Source organism: Verticillium dahliae, genomic scaffold, assembly GCF_000150675.1.
Source record: "Verticillium dahliae VdLs.17 supercont1.8 genomic scaffold, whole genome shotgun sequence".
Classification (NCBI taxonomy): Eukaryota; Fungi; Ascomycota; class Sordariomycetes; order Glomerellales; family Plectosphaerellaceae; genus Verticillium; species Verticillium dahliae.
The window spans coordinates 1,184,178-1,199,063 of record NW_009276927.1 but is presented as its reverse complement, the minus strand read 5'-3'; the positions used below and the strand labels follow the sequence as shown (position 1 = coordinate 1,199,063).

At 53.3% G+C, this 14,886-nt stretch overlaps 2 protein-coding genes across 2 annotated transcripts; both read right to left on the bottom strand.

Annotated features, from left to right (window-relative positions):
- Positions 1-3,208: 3,208 nt before the first annotated feature.
- VDAG_04910 (uncharacterized protein) lies at positions 3,209-4,004 on the bottom strand. The gene is made up of 2 exons (XM_009654514.1): positions 3,767-4,004; positions 3,209-3,700 (listed from the first exon to the last, which is right to left on the bottom strand). The coding sequence occupies exons 1-2, from the start codon at positions 3,941-3,943 to the stop codon at positions 3,335-3,337; spliced, it is 543 nt and encodes a 180-aa protein (XP_009652809.1). The 5' UTR covers positions 3,944-4,004; the 3' UTR covers positions 3,209-3,334.
- An 8,518-nt stretch (positions 4,005-12,522) lies between these two features.
- VDAG_04909 (uncharacterized protein) lies at positions 12,523-12,957 on the bottom strand (the record flags this gene model as incomplete). The annotated part of the gene is made up of 1 exon (XM_009654513.1): positions 12,523-12,957. One exon carries the CDS (start codon positions 12,955-12,957, stop codon positions 12,523-12,525), a length of 435 nt encoding a protein of 144 aa, XP_009652808.1.
- Between the last annotated feature and the right edge of the window lie 1,929 nt (positions 12,958-14,886).

Genomic DNA, 14,886 nt, shown 5'->3' with positions numbered 1-14,886 from the left:
CCTCGTTGATGTCAAACACGTCGTCATCGTCGCTAGGCGAGAAAGACGCGTCCCAATTAGACATCTCGATCGAGTGCTGGGGCGGCTCGGGGGTATACAGGATTCTTGGTTGAGTGGTGCGATCGGGATTCGAGGGTGCTACGGGGGATGGTGCAAACAAAGCCAAAGACTGTTGCTGACGCAGCCAAGTGCGAGCACGAGGCTTTAAGGGCAGACGCTGGTGTCAAGCTCTGGAGCTCTATCTCTCACAAGATTGTCTAACCACTCGGACACGAAGCTCCGCGACGGATGGTAAATCACGATTCTCTTTCCATAGCTTAAAGGTCGAGTTTCAATTGAGACTCTTTAGAAAGGGTCTCCATCTCTGGTTAGTGTAAAAAAAAATAAAAAAAAATAGAAAAGGTAGTTGTGAGGTTTCCAGTTTGTAGAGGTAGTGAAGGTGGCCGGCTCGCTTGTGGAATACGATGTGACAACCATCAATATCAATGTTGTGCCCTTGGCCCCCCCAGTAAGCCGAGAATAATACGTAGGATCAATTACAATCAATCGGAGTCGTTTTCTAAAAAAGTAGAATCCCACTGCTATCTTACAAGTTCAGGCGTTGTGTCCTACCGTGCCGCAGACGCCACCGTTCCGTCCTCGACTGCGACAGCTGCTTTGCCGCCCTTCATACCTCACTTGCGCAACCACCTCGTTCTGAGCCTGGAGATTCCGCCAATCAGCAAGGTCATACTATATACCTGTCTAAGGTGTGACTTCTTAGCTTCACGACGTCGGCTGCGCGTTTCATTCTCCTCTCGAAGGACGCGGTTGGTTCTCAGACTTGAGAGGGTGATATGATGCGTAGTTCCCCGCGCCCCTTTCAAAGTTCGGTCAACAGCCTCATAAATAAAGGTCGGCGAGCTGCTTCAGTGACAGTAGATTCGGCTTTTGATGAGATCTGACTGAGACCTCGCTTCAGTCGGGTCATTAAGTGTCTTTAAGACCCGTGGTACGGGTGTCTCTAGGACCCCTCAACAGGCGTCGGCGTCTGCGTCCATGGCTTTTCATCTAACCGAGAAACCACAGAGTCAGGGTCAAATGGCGTAAATACTGCGCCTCGGAAAGCCCATTGGATGTTCCTTTCCATCGTGGCCTCTCGGAAGACTGCCAAAAGCGCCGGAAAGAGGCCCTCCGCTCCGCTGTGGCTTCCAGGGACCCGGAAGTTCAGGTAAGGCCAGCAGTGCTTGACAGGGGATTTTCGTGCCTTACTGTATAAATTGCACACATATTCCAAGGAAAGCTTTATGGTTTGGTGCGCTCCATACGTCAGCGGAGAGGTGAAGCTTGGCAGGTGATGATTGAAGCTTTTTTCGAAGAATATCTTTGTGGATCGCATAACGTGGTTGATAAGCGAGTCGCGCATATAAGCGGGCCGCGCATTTCCCGCCACGACGCGTCTCATCGATCTTCACCTCCACATTCCTCTTCAGCGCAACATGGAATCCGATTCAGCGGAAGCCAGGGTACTATTAGCTATCCAGGCTATCAAAAAAGAACCGAAGTTGCCCGTGTGGAGAGCTGCGAAGATCTATAATGTTGCTGCATCAACGTTACGCGACAGATTGAAGGGGCGGCCGCCCAGAGGCGCCCACGGACTTGGAAGATTGGAAACCCAACATGGCGGCAGTGCATGCGACCATCAAGTATGCCATGGCAACCGGAAGACTGAACGAAGGACAGAAAACCCCATAACCCTACCCACAACTACACACCCTCTCCTACTAACACATTCACCTTGCGCCATGACAGTAGGTTCGCACCAGCGGCTGGCTATAGGAAGCTGGGCACCTGGAGAAGACGCCTTCACGGACAACTTGCTACTAACCCTCACGAAAATTCGCCACGAAACACGGATCAAGCTCAGAACGCATATAGGAGGAGACTTTTGTAAGGTCTGGACGAGATGAGAAAGATGCGTGACGGAAGGGAATATGTATTTAACCAGTAGTTACCCTAGACCCTATCGGGCGTAATAAAATCACAAACCTCGCCTTCGCCCCAACGCAACAACCGCCAGCCAAATTGAAACGATGACGACGAATCGACGAAAATTCCGGGCTCGAGACGATAGGCCCCTATCCTGCGGAGAGGGGTACTGGGTACGAAAACCATCCGACGAAACCCTGAGTCTCAGGGCGACGACAGGACGCCCTCGGCCGTTCCGGGCTCTGAGACGGTAAAGAGCGCTGAGTAGCCGCGAGGACCCGAACAAATATCTAAGTGGAAGAGCTAGAGTAATAGAAGCTGTCAAGATCTCGGGAACAGAGCCGTTGAGGCCAGAGTGGCTACAGCTGGCTGGCCGGGAGCGCGGTCGAAGCCTGCGAGGCTAGCAGACCGCGACAGCGCCCCGCTTCGGCAGGAACATATAGTGGATAAAGGCCGGTTAGTCACAGCTGTGTCAATGGACTGTTATGCCGGCGTGGTGGCAGTCGGTTGCGCTGGGGCAAGACATGGTCGGCTTGTCAAAAACCAACTCTCGAGCTGGCAATACGCTCGGAGACGAGGATAAGCAACAGGAAGCCAGGCCGGGGCTTGCTACCCTGGATAACTGGTGGGCCGTGGTGGATGTACTCGATCTGTAAGGGTCATAAAGAAGAAGTAGTCTCGACTCGCACTTGAGCCGCTGAGGGAAGGAAACGTCGAAGAAATCGCCTCTAGGACAACTGAGGGATCTACGGTATTTACTTGACTCGCACTTGAGGTGTCGTAACGGGAGGACTCCTAGGTGGCACCTCTCGCGCCGAGATCGCGCCGCGTGGTCTGGACTTAGGCGTGGTGTTGCCGCCATGAGAGATTAACGTGACAGGCCTTGGGAAGGGGTATGTTTGGCCGGAGAGGATGCACGCGCATGTCGGTGGACTTGGAGAGGGAAACGCCCTTGCACCTTTTATTTACGTGGCTGGGGACCGGGCGGTGGCGAGCCGGCGGCCCAGAAGCCCGTTAGAAAGTTGGTCGCTTTCTGACTATGGGACCCCGATATATTCAGGGCGACTTTGTATGTAACTTATCCTGTGGGATGAGGGAGGATAGCGGACTATAGGAAATAGAAGGGCCGCCGACGAGCCAACCTACCAACGTACGGACCCTCTCCTTGATGAGTACTACGCCTTCGACCTTTACTGGCACCTTTTTCTGCACGGTTGACACATCTCGAGTGGACGAAGTGGACAGGGGCAAAGTAAACGCGGGCACCGTGAGGACAGTTCACCCATTCCTTGTTTGTCATGTTGCGCATTGTGACAGGCATAAAGCCGAAAGAACTGCATCGAGTACCATCAGATATCGCCCTTCTTTATAACTCGGAGGTTATGGGTCCTCGGTCCGAGTATCCCCGTTCGCTGCGATGCTCAAGAGGAGCTGGAGCAGAGGTCGAACCTCGAGGCCCCCAAGAATCTAATAGCATAGCCCCGTCCCTCGCCTGCGTGACAACAGATTCAAACTTGGCTCCTGATCGCAATTGATGAAGCATCTCTGTGACATCGACGCTGGGTAGGATCATTAAAAGCCGGTACAAGTCCTCATACAGCGACCTCTCCCTTACGAGTATCTCGTTTTGGCGTCGAAGAGCTTGCGAGCGCGTTTGCATCGGTTCTGAGTCGTACTCGCACTTATAACCCCGCTCGTTACAAAAACGGCAGCTAGGTCGCTCTCCAGTACACTTGGAAATGGCCTGTTTGAGAACCAATCAATCTTGAGAGGAAGGGTTGGAATTGCAAAGACTTACCTTGCCTTTTCGCTTCCTACACGCCTCACACGCAACCTTGATGGCCTGAGTTTGCTGACGAGGTAGGGCCAGTCTCGTCGGCGGCGGGTGGTGGTTGAGGAGTCCGACAACGTGGGGAGGAGCAGCCATGGAACGAATATGCCTGAATCCTGATGTTTTTGATGTAGGAAAGGCCATCTTGAATCGATGACTTGGGATCGACGGTTAAGATCAATTGCGACATGTGCAACAAATAACTGGCTTTCAACGTAATAAAGGGAGTGCGCTTAGAGTCTGATAAACTAGTGAATTGAGGGGGGGGGGGCCAGGCGAGCGTGCCGTCATGGTGTCGTTATGTGGTATCGTCTACGCCAGATAAGGTCTCCCAGATCGTGTCTCAGGTGCATTGAAATAATTACGTAGCTCTGACGCGTAACTCTATTATAGCGGCACGATTCCAGGGTTATATGCAGACCCCAGGCTTGGTGAAATACTTGGAAGTGGAAGGGCCCCGGGGGTAGTCCGTCTATCTGTGGCTACAATGTATGGAAAACGCTCCTCGGCCCGCGATGGCATGGCCGAAGGACTAGTGAGGAGGTCCTACCTTCCTTGACCTTTCCACGCGCTTTTGATGGGAGAAAAGTACCAGCGTAGGTATTAGCAGCAGGGATATTCACTGATTGTACATTGACTGTTCACTGTCCCGGTCGAGTGTTCCGTACCATTCTCAGACACCTGCCTACCTGCATCAGTTGGTTTGCGTCAGATGGAGGACAAACCAATCTGACCACTAGCTGTCGAGACCCCTACCGAGGCCCAGCTAGCCGAGTCCTTGGGGGTATTCCTTGATCTACCAAGCTCCCGCTTGGATCTTCTCAATTGACCAATTGAACTTTTTCTCGGCAGGAGTAGTCCGGGTTGAGGACCCATAAATTAAACAGAGGCCACTTTGTTAACCGAGCCTGGAAGTGTGTTCGACCTAAGATGGTGTTGCCGATCAGGCAAGGTTCTGTTCTGTGACCCAGGAGTACTTTCATCCCAAATGTGGAGTCCTCATTTGATGCATTTGTTCTGTCGTTATCGCCCCGGTAAGACTCCTTACCGATGCTGGATCTGACCAATTACCTTCGTTTGGACTTCTGGAAGTCTCCTTTTGTACCTTAACAACAATCAATCCACTTTGTTCAATTCCGTGGTGACAGTTATGAGCCCGGGCGACGATACAGCTCCTTGACCTTCGATATCTACAGCAGGGCGCCTACGGCCAATACGCCTGCTGCGAAGCTGTCTACAGCTGAATCGCCGCTGCACTTCAACAGTCAATTGACGCGACGTTTCGCCATTGACGACCACTGGCCAAGGGCCGTTACCGACATCCTCCAGGAGAGCGATCATCTCTCCACGACACATCGAAGCAGGAGAAATCAGCTCCTCAAGACCAATTGAACCTCCGAGACGTGTGGCCTAGGGCTTGAGTACACGCGGGGTCAATTGATGATATTCAACATACACGCGATCAGTCGCGACCATCGAACGACCTCCCCGACGGTCTCCGACAACGCCCAGGGATCCTCAAGATGGACTCTGGTAAGCACAGAGTGACACTTACAAGGAGGGAGGAATGGAGGACATGGCTCAACTCCGTCAGAGCCGTGGCGACCTCCTACGAGGCCTGGGATCTAGTCGACCCAGACAAAGAGGCTGACAGGCGGCCCAAGAGGGCCAAGAAGCCAACAGCACCGTCATTCGAAGATGAGACGCGAGATCTCAGCACACTGCTGACGTTGTACAAGATCCATTTGGACATCTACAACAGGGAGTCAGCGGGCCTCCAGGAGGTCCAGAAATACATCCTCAACACAGTCGACAGGAGCCTTTCGGCCGTCTTCATGAACGAGGAAAGCAGCAGGAGGCAAGAGGCACCAGTGGAGTCGCCGTCTCTGCTTTTAACAACTTCCTCGGTGACGATGATGAACAGAGCTGCGATGACGAGTACACCAACTTCATGAGCAACTTCTCCGTCGCTGATTCGGACGAGTTTCAACGGACAAACCGAGGAGGGGATCTCCGTCACGAGTTCCTGATCGACTCGGGTACACCCAACCATATAACCAACAACAAAGACCTCCTCACCAACTTTCGCGAGGCCACCGACACTGTAAGATACAGCACAGGAGGAGGCAAATCAAGCCCCGTCGAAGGGCATGGCACGATGGCCATCGACACCCTCGACAGCAAGCAGAACGTCATCAGCATCACCTGCCATGATGTCTCGTACATCAAAGACTACCCGACGACGCTTATTTCAGCCAGGCAGCTCCAACGCCAAGGACTCGGACTGGACTCGCTCAGGAACATGCTGTTCAACCCAGCCACTGGCTCAGAGATCCCACTTCAGGAGAAGGGTGGCCAGTATGCGGTGAACACCCTACATAGCACCACTTCCTTCTATCACTCCAAGAAGCAGAGAGCCGCGATGGTCAGCGACTCGAGGCTCTGGCACGAACGGCTGGCTCATGCCCACCCAGAGGCCATACAGCAGCTGCCATACAGCTGTACTGGAGTTGGGGTGAAAGGGCCAACAACATTCGAATGCGAGTCTTGCGGGGTAGCGAAATCCAAGAAGATTGTATCTCGGAGACAGCCAACGTACACGACGACGAATCCATTTGAGCGCGTCAACCTGGACTTCTTCAGCCCTGGGAAGTCGTACAACGGCATGGAGTCGTGCCTTGTAATAACGGACGCATATTCGGGGAAGATTGTTGTCAGGATTCTGCCTGCCAGAGCAGATGGCTTCCAGGCGTTTATCAACTTTGAGATGTTTCTCTGGAGACAGTACCATCTGGTCATCAAGGTCCTGAGAGTTGACTGGGACTCAGCACTACGCAGCAATCTGGTTACTTGGTCAGAAGAGCGCGGCATTCTCTTGGAGAGATCAGCCGCAAGGACACCAGAACAGAACGGTGCCGCAGAACGCAATGGAGGCACGATATTCACCATCGCAAGAACCCTTACCTCGGCTGCTGGGTTCCCGGAGGATTTGTGGCCAGAGGTGGTACAAACCGCTGCATATCTCCACAATCTCACGCCGAAGGGACGCCTACAGTGGGCGACACCAGAAGGAAGGCTGAACGACTGGCTCAACTCCAAGGGCCTTGCCGCTCGAACTACGGCTCCAGGCCCTGGCTCACCTGCGAAGATACGGATGCAGGGCGTATCCTCTCACGGCAGACGCCCAAGAGGGACGTAACCGAAAGCAGAAGCTGGCTCCGAGAGCCCACATCGGCTATCTCTGTGGATACGACAGCAGCAACATATACAGAATCTGGGTTCCAGAGATGAAAGCAGTATTGAGGACAAGAGACGTGGGTTTCGATGAGTCCACAGTTTTCAAGGACGCCCAATCCCCAAAGCCAATTCTACAGGACGAATTCCAGGCTTTGGACGTGCCCGTTGCGGACGCCCAGAATCCTTTCAACTCGTCACTGGACATTGACGAGTTCGATGTTGCCACCATCGACCTGTTCGAGAAAGCCCGGACATTCCAACTTGGAGGAAAGATCAACGCGGAGATACTGCGACCCCGGGAAGGTCACACAGCCAGCAGAGATGATGTCCTGCCGTCACCACGTCCAACTCCAGAGACGGAGACTGGACAAGGCCAGCCAGCTGTCTCTGAGGGGGTGGAAGATGCCGTAATAGACACCATTCAAGGGGCTGAAGATGCTGTGGAAGACACGATCCCCGTGCCAGACACCATTCAAGTGACTGAAGAGGCTATTGAAGACACTATCGAAGTAGCTCGGAGCCCTGAATCAACACCTCAACACACACCAGCTGATCAAAGTTCAGCTGAAGACGAGACAGAGACTGTGGAGGCCCGACCATCAGTGGCACCAGCCCCACAGCCGTCGCCATCAACACAAATCCAAGGCACTCGAAGGAGCGCTAGAGACAGAAAGCCGTCACAGTTCAAAGACGGCACCCCCACCGACCAGGCTCTAGGAGCCCGCCGCAGCAAGAAAATGCCTCCATCATCACATTTGACCGTGGAATACTCATTCTTTCACACTCAGACTCCATCGAACAAGAAACCGCTTCTCCGAACAGATATGCCCGCGGAGCCAAGATCCTGGAAGGAGATGCTTCATTCTGATCACAAAAAGCAGTGGCTAGAAGCAAGCGTCCAGGAGGTCAACACCATTGAAAATATGGACACAATCGAGCAAGTCCCCTTCGAATCGGTCGACCAGGAAATACACAAGGTTCTCGGGTTGACCTGGGTCTGGAAATACAAGGTTGACTCCACCGGCTACGTGACCAAGTTCAAGGCCAGGCTCTGCGTACGAGGAGACCAACAGCCCAAGAATGAGATGGAAACATACGCGTCGACACTGGCAGCCAAGACGTTCAGAACGTTGATGGCCATCTGTGCAGAGTTTGACCTAGACACGCACCAGTTGGATGCCGTCAACGCCTTTCCAAATGCACACCTCGACGAGACAGTCTACGTCTGGGCCCCTCAGGGCTGGGATCTCATGCAGGAGATGCAACAGAAGAAGGGCGCTCCACAGAGGCGCACGATTTTCAAGCTGAAGAGAGCTTTGTACGGTTTGCGCCGATCACCGCTTCTCTGGCACAAGCTGCTGTCCGAGGCTATGCGGAAGATCGGCCTCGTGGCTCTCGAGGAAGATAACTGTGTCTTCATGGGCAGAGGCATGATCATGTTCTTCTACGTTGACGACATCATCCTCATGAACCGCAAAGAGGATCGCCAAGCGGCCGAAGAGCTGAAGAGCCAGCTCAAGTCTCTGTTCGAGATGCGAGAACTTGGCGAGGTCAGATGGTTCTTAGGCATCAGAGTGGTCAGAGATCGTAGCCAGCGCAAGCTCTGGCTGTCTCTGGAGAACTACATCACTGAAAAGATGAAGGACCTCAACCTCCAGCCATCCACCAGAGGTCATTTGACGCCTCTATCAACAGACCCAGCACCTGCTCCAAAGGATTACGAAGCCTCTGCTGAATCCATTCAACTATACCAACGCAAAATTGGTTCCATCAATTACGCAGCAACCACAACACGACCTGATGTGGCCAAAGCTGCCTCAAGACTTGCGGAGTCTCTGCTCAGGCCGACAGAACTCCATCACCTTGCAGCAGACCACTGTCTCCGCTACCTCTATCGCACAAGGACTCTCTCGCTGTCCTACGGAGGATCAGGAGACCATTCTACATCGCTGTATTGTGCGAGCGACGCATCATTCGGCGATGATCCCATCACCAGATTTAGCTCACAAGGATACACCACCATGCTCTTTGGAGGTCCAATTGACTGGAAAGCTACAAAGCAGCGATCCGTGGTCACTTCTAGCACCGAAGCTGAGCTGGTGGCCCTCAGTGTCGCAGCGAGGAACTACCTTGCCACTCTTCGTCTGATCAAGGAGCTTCAGCTACGTTTTCATGGCAAGGTTCCGATCCAGATGTTCTGTGATAACCGCCAAACGCTGCTGTTACTCACTAGTGAGAGGCCTCAAGCCACTACGAAGCTCAAGCATGTTGACATCCATCGTCTTTGGATCCGACAAACAGTCAGACAGGGGAAGATATCCGTGGACTGGATGAGCACTGACAAGATAGTGAGCGATGGGCTTACAAAGATTCTCCCGACTCAGAAGCATCAGAACTTCGTGAAGCTTCTGCAGATGGAGTGCGTACCAGCGGTCCACCAGTGAACAGCTTGCTCAATTTCGCCCACCTCTCCTAACACTTACACACATCCTTATTTGCTTCACAAGCACGATTTCCTTCATCTGCCCTGAGAACGCCAACTGTTCCAAAGGCACCAAATTCTCTACCAAAAGCCGCCAACAGGCATCTGCCTGATCTTTCGTGGTTCAGATGGTCAGAGAGAGGCTCGCCTACCCATCTGAGGGGGTGTGTTGCCGATCAGGCAAGGTTCTGTTCTGTGACCCAGGAGTACTTTCATCCCAAATGTGGAGTCCTCATTTGATGCATTTGTTCTGTCGTTATCGCCCCGGTAAGACTCCTTACCGATGCTGGATCTGACCAATTACCTTCGTTTGGACTTCTGGAAGTCTCCTTTTGTACCTTAACAACAATCAATCCACTTTGTTCAATTCCGTGGTGACAGATGGCCTACCTCCCAGTTACCCCGCCAAGCCCGCCTGTCAAAGTTATCTTTGCTCAGGTACATGTACACTAACAGTGCTCAGTGCCGTTAGAGGCACTATTATGGTAGTAGGGCGGTTTAACTCTGGTACAACAACGCCGCCGCCGGATGACACTCCTGCCGCGCACCAACCCAGACAGCCCATCCTTCATTATGGAAATATGGGGCCTACTGTCAGTGGCATCATGTGAGCTGAAAGAATCAGCCCATCTGCACAATTTCCTCGATCCGCCACCAACCTCTTGATCCCGCTTGTATTTCCTTAGTATGTCGAATGGAGCCTCCAGGCAGGACTCATCCAGCCTAACCCTATGGTGTGCTGATGATCAGCCAATAGTCTGCTTTGATACTGAGTCTCAGATTAGCTCAACTCACTGTCGGAGTCCATGGGTGAGTTACTGTACAGACTTGATGTTCCTTCTGTTCGAGGGCTGAGATCAGTCCATACCATATCGCTCAGCCTGGACGCTGAAGTCCTATGGAAGATGAAGTAAACGAAATCCAATCCAACTGTTCTACCACCATATTAACGCCTCTGCTTTTTGCTGGCCAGAATATGGTGCTGTCTATCACGCAGATGTACTGCATTGCCGACATGGCACGAGCTAAGCTGTCCTTAGAGGCGACCCAACCCGACCCAAACCTCCGATTCATGATCGGCCATCTCAATGTACTTGAGCCCCTGATGCTGGAACTTTCAGACGCTGAAGTCGAGCACCAGAAGTACTTTCACCGTTATGCAAGCGGCCCCACGAAGCCCGTGGAATTTCACAACCTACAGCTCGATACCGTCACCGAGGAGCTTCCCGGAGAGGATTCGTTCACTAATGCCGACCAATTTAACGCCCCAGTGATCTCAAGACCGCAAAAACACAACAGCATGTACGATCTGGCGAGGGATGGTGCACAGCTCAAGCTTATCCAGACACCATCACGCTCAAGTTCTCAGCCATTGCTTACCATCACCACGCGAATGTTCGCAGCAGAGGGCATCAAACAACAAGACCGACCACGTAACAACAAAGGCTGGTATCGAGGAGTCCAGCGAGGCTCGTGCCCGCTGTTGTGTTACACCAGTTAAGGTCTCGAAACACCAGACCGTCCCCAGTTTCTTCCGCCGCCACCAGGCCTCCGCCGTCCACGGCAATCAAGAAGTCTGCTTCCTCCCCTCTCGCGCGGACCGCGACACCCCACGCGTCGCCGATGAATCACAGGTAGAAACAACAGTGGCAGCGGCTTCTCCCGCGACAACCTCGAGCAACAGCACACCATTTCCTCCCACCGCGACGTCTTCTCTACCATCCTCGATCTTGGGCCTAACGTCGGCTTCCGCGCCTCCCGCCTCGTCACCGACGACGCTGGCATCGTCCCCCGTCCCCAAGAAGCCCGCACCGCGGCCAAGATCCGCGCCTCGGCGTTGTTTAGTATGACCTGGGGAAGGCCACAGACGAGAGGTTCCGGCGCAAGGTCTTCCTCTGGCCTCCTCCGCAGCTGTTAAGGAGCGCCGTGGAGATGATGCGGGCAGAACATCTCGTCGCTAACAGTAAAATTGATCAGTATGTGCGTTCGATGCTAGAAAAGGTCTCGGCGTTGGCAGTCTACGGACGGCCGTCCGCGAAATCAGACATCCTATTTCCCGAAGACTACCCCCATAACCCCGGGAGAACCTCATGCGCGGCCTGCGACCAGTCCAAGGCGATGCACAGGCCGGAGCGCCAGCGCTCCAAGATCCACCACGGCCTGATTGCTTCGGGCGACAGCGTGCTCAAGAGCGCCGCACTGAGGCGCGAGGCCATGCACAGCCTGAGTGACGTGCTCTGCTTCGAGATGGAGGCGGCCGGGCTCATGGGCGAGTTTCCCTGCGTCGTCATCCGCGGCATCGCCGACTACGCCGATTCGCACAAGAACGACGAGTGGCACCATTTCACCGCGGCGGCAGCAGCCGCGTGCACCAAAGAGCTGCTCTCTTACTTGGATCCCGAGGATATCCCCGCTGCATGTACGGACTCTGTGGGCGCGGCAGGCACCGACGATGGACGGCCACCGGCTGGCCACGTTTTCAACGGCACCGGCATCCAGCATTCGGGTGCGGGTGGTTTCTCGGTCGGTAGGGGCCTGCACATCGGCTGATCAGCCGGAAAGATGCATTCTGACTAGATGCATTCTGACTAGACGCACCACCGTGTTTAGCACTTAAATAAAGGAAAATATTTGTTGCATCTCGATAGGCGTACTTCACGCAACGGTTTCGTGGGTCCCAATAGGTTCACGGGTACCCGTGGATTTAATGTCTTACGGGGACCCGTGAAAATGACTAAGCAATCCACATTGGTTTCCCTCAATACATGGCACGACCAAATTCCTTCGTAGCAACTCAACGGATCACAATTACGATTTGACGACAATACACTCTCTCCACTCGTCTCCAGATGCTCCCCATGCCTCTCCTCTTGTTGCGAAACGGGCTTTCTCCAGCCTCCGCAACGAGCAGCTCCTCGACGCGCTCCTGTTCAGCTCTTTCCCAGTCTAGATAAGCCAACATCTCTTCCTTAGTCCACTCCCTCGATCCTGTTGGAGTGACACATCACTTGGTCATCTGTTTGTAGTCAATGCACCACTCATAGCTCTTCTTGTCATATCGCAAAGGGAGTCCCATAGCTCTCCGATATTCCTGGTTGGTTTTGATACTCCCACGAGGCCGAGCATCGTACCAAGCGCTTCTTGCCGCAGTATACCGTCCGTATATCGCCTGTGGTGAGTCGTATCTCGGTGGTGAAGGCGAATGGCGCGGCGACGGAGACGTCCGAAGGGGCGACTCAGCAGCCACTGAGGCTACTTCAGCAGTGCGTTGAACGGGGGCTGGCGCGGCCTGGGCAGGGTTTGATGAGAGGCCTGCAATGCCTCCTCCAGCTGTTGGGTTTTTGTTCACGCTTTCGGTCGACTGCGAGACGAGAACCGAAGGATCCGCTGCTTGCGGCAATAGATGCGAGTACCTCTGTGGACATGCCTTTGATGACATGGTATGGCCCACCCCACGACACCTGCTGCATGTACTCGGAGCCCGTGTCGCTGGTTCAACAGCTTCAAGTTGGCTGGGCAGCCGTCGGGTGCTTGATATCGGAATGGTGGAGCTCTGCGATCTGGGTTCCCCGGGCTCAATGCGTTGGCGAGGTTCCAACAGGAGCTGCGGGGTTCCATCACGCCTCAAATGCCAGTGTGGATGAAAGTGCTCAAGCAGAAGAACACGATCCTGTTCCTGCAAAGCCTTCAGCTTATGCAAACACGGAAAACCATGGACTCAAGAGAAAGCTCCAGTGCAAACCAGGGACGGTGCTGGATCACTTTTCAGAAGCAATCTTCGTTGCTCTTCAACCTTGCGGAGGGCTTCATGTGATACCCAGCCACGTATTGCGCTGTACAGCGGCCCTGATAACTCGATTGGCGTTCGTGCTTGCTGTTTGGCTTGATTTGATCTCAATTCCGAAAGCTGGTTCAATAAGGCGTGCTTCATTGCTCGCCAGGGTTCAAAAAGGTCCAACGTGGATCTTTTCAGATGCGATTTCAGCAGGGCATGAATGCCCTCAACTCGCGAGGTAGCCACGTTGCCGAAATGGGTGTGCTGATCGAACCAAGCCTTGACTAAGCTCTCCTTCCATGGGCCAAGCCAGTAGGACGTGATGTAGCCGACCTCTTCGAGATGGTCTGCGAGATATCTTCTCTGAAACGCCTCAACGCGCTCCGTGAAGGTGTCTTGCGTTGGTGAACTCATGATTGAATGCCAGCACGCATAAAACTCCTTCCACCTCTCCATCGATGAATTGCAGAGTGTTGCAGTGCCAGCGACCATCGTTGGTTTGGCTGGGACAAAAGCGGAAAAGCACTGGCGGAGAACTGCCTTGTTCGCATGCCAAAGACAGAGCAACGATGCAGAGGAGGGAAAGATACTGTGGACCGCATTTACACAAGCTATGCAGCGGTCTGTCAGAACAACAGCCGGGGGCTTAGCGTTGCATTGGTCGTACAGCGACCTCAACCGGTCCAAGGCCCACACATAGTCATCCTCCGTCTCGCGGTTGTATTTCATTGGTAGTATCGGTCGCTACGCTCCCTCTCCACCTTTCTAAAAGTGAAGCTATCACCACATCACGTTCACACTTTAATTGACAATCTCAACAAGTTTCAATTTATCTTTTATCCTAAAGACTTTGGGCTTGACTCAGTCGCTGTGCTCCTTCGTACGGGGCTACGCCCCATACCCATTTCCAGAATCTGAATGATTGGGAGAAAGAGAAGTATTCCATATCATTTCATTACTATCACTCCAAGTGAGGTTATTCCCAGCCTCGTTTACTCACCTTCATACCTCCACCGTTTCTTCTATGAACGATTCCTCCAGATACTCCAATCCAGACCTCCAGTCACAACTCCCGTATCAACTTCTTTTCCCGGTACTACCTCGCGGTTCCAGTGCTCGAGATACTTCTTCTCCTCCTCTTCTGTAGTAAACCCAAGTGGCGCACACACAACCCGTGGAACACACACTTCTGCCGTCTTCACAAAGTTGTCGACAACCAAGTCTCCCCACTCAATGTCTTGACCATGCAAATTACCCATTGAGGAAAGAAGAACCAGTTTCCAACCGCCATAGACTTCTCTCCGGTATTCTTCACAACAAGGTAAACACCAAACAACGTGTTCAGCCTCGTTAAACGGTGTCCCACCCACCGCTATATCGCCGAAGATCTCTTCCACAAGACCACTCCATGGATTGTCCAACAGCATCATCACTATGCACAATATGCCTTCTTCATCACTCCGACGCCGTCGAAATGACCCGAACAAACGGCAAGTCATCCCTTCCACTCGCTTTCGCAGGACTTTCTCCAACTCTTCCCATAACGGCTGCTCTTCTAGTTCCCATTGTGCCACAAAGAGCCGGCGACACCGT

What these genes read in the sequence shown, in the direction of transcription:
- VDAG_04910 (XM_009654514.1), bottom strand. Translation starts at nt 3,943, where the DNA reads ATGGCCTTTCCTACATCAAAAACATCAGGATTCAGGCATATTCGTTCC. An exon ending in GTAGGAAGCGAAAAGGCAAG is followed by an intron (nt 3,701 to 3,766) that starts GTAAGTCTTTGC and finishes GCCATTTCCAAG; the next exon opens with TGTACTGGAGAGCGACCTAG.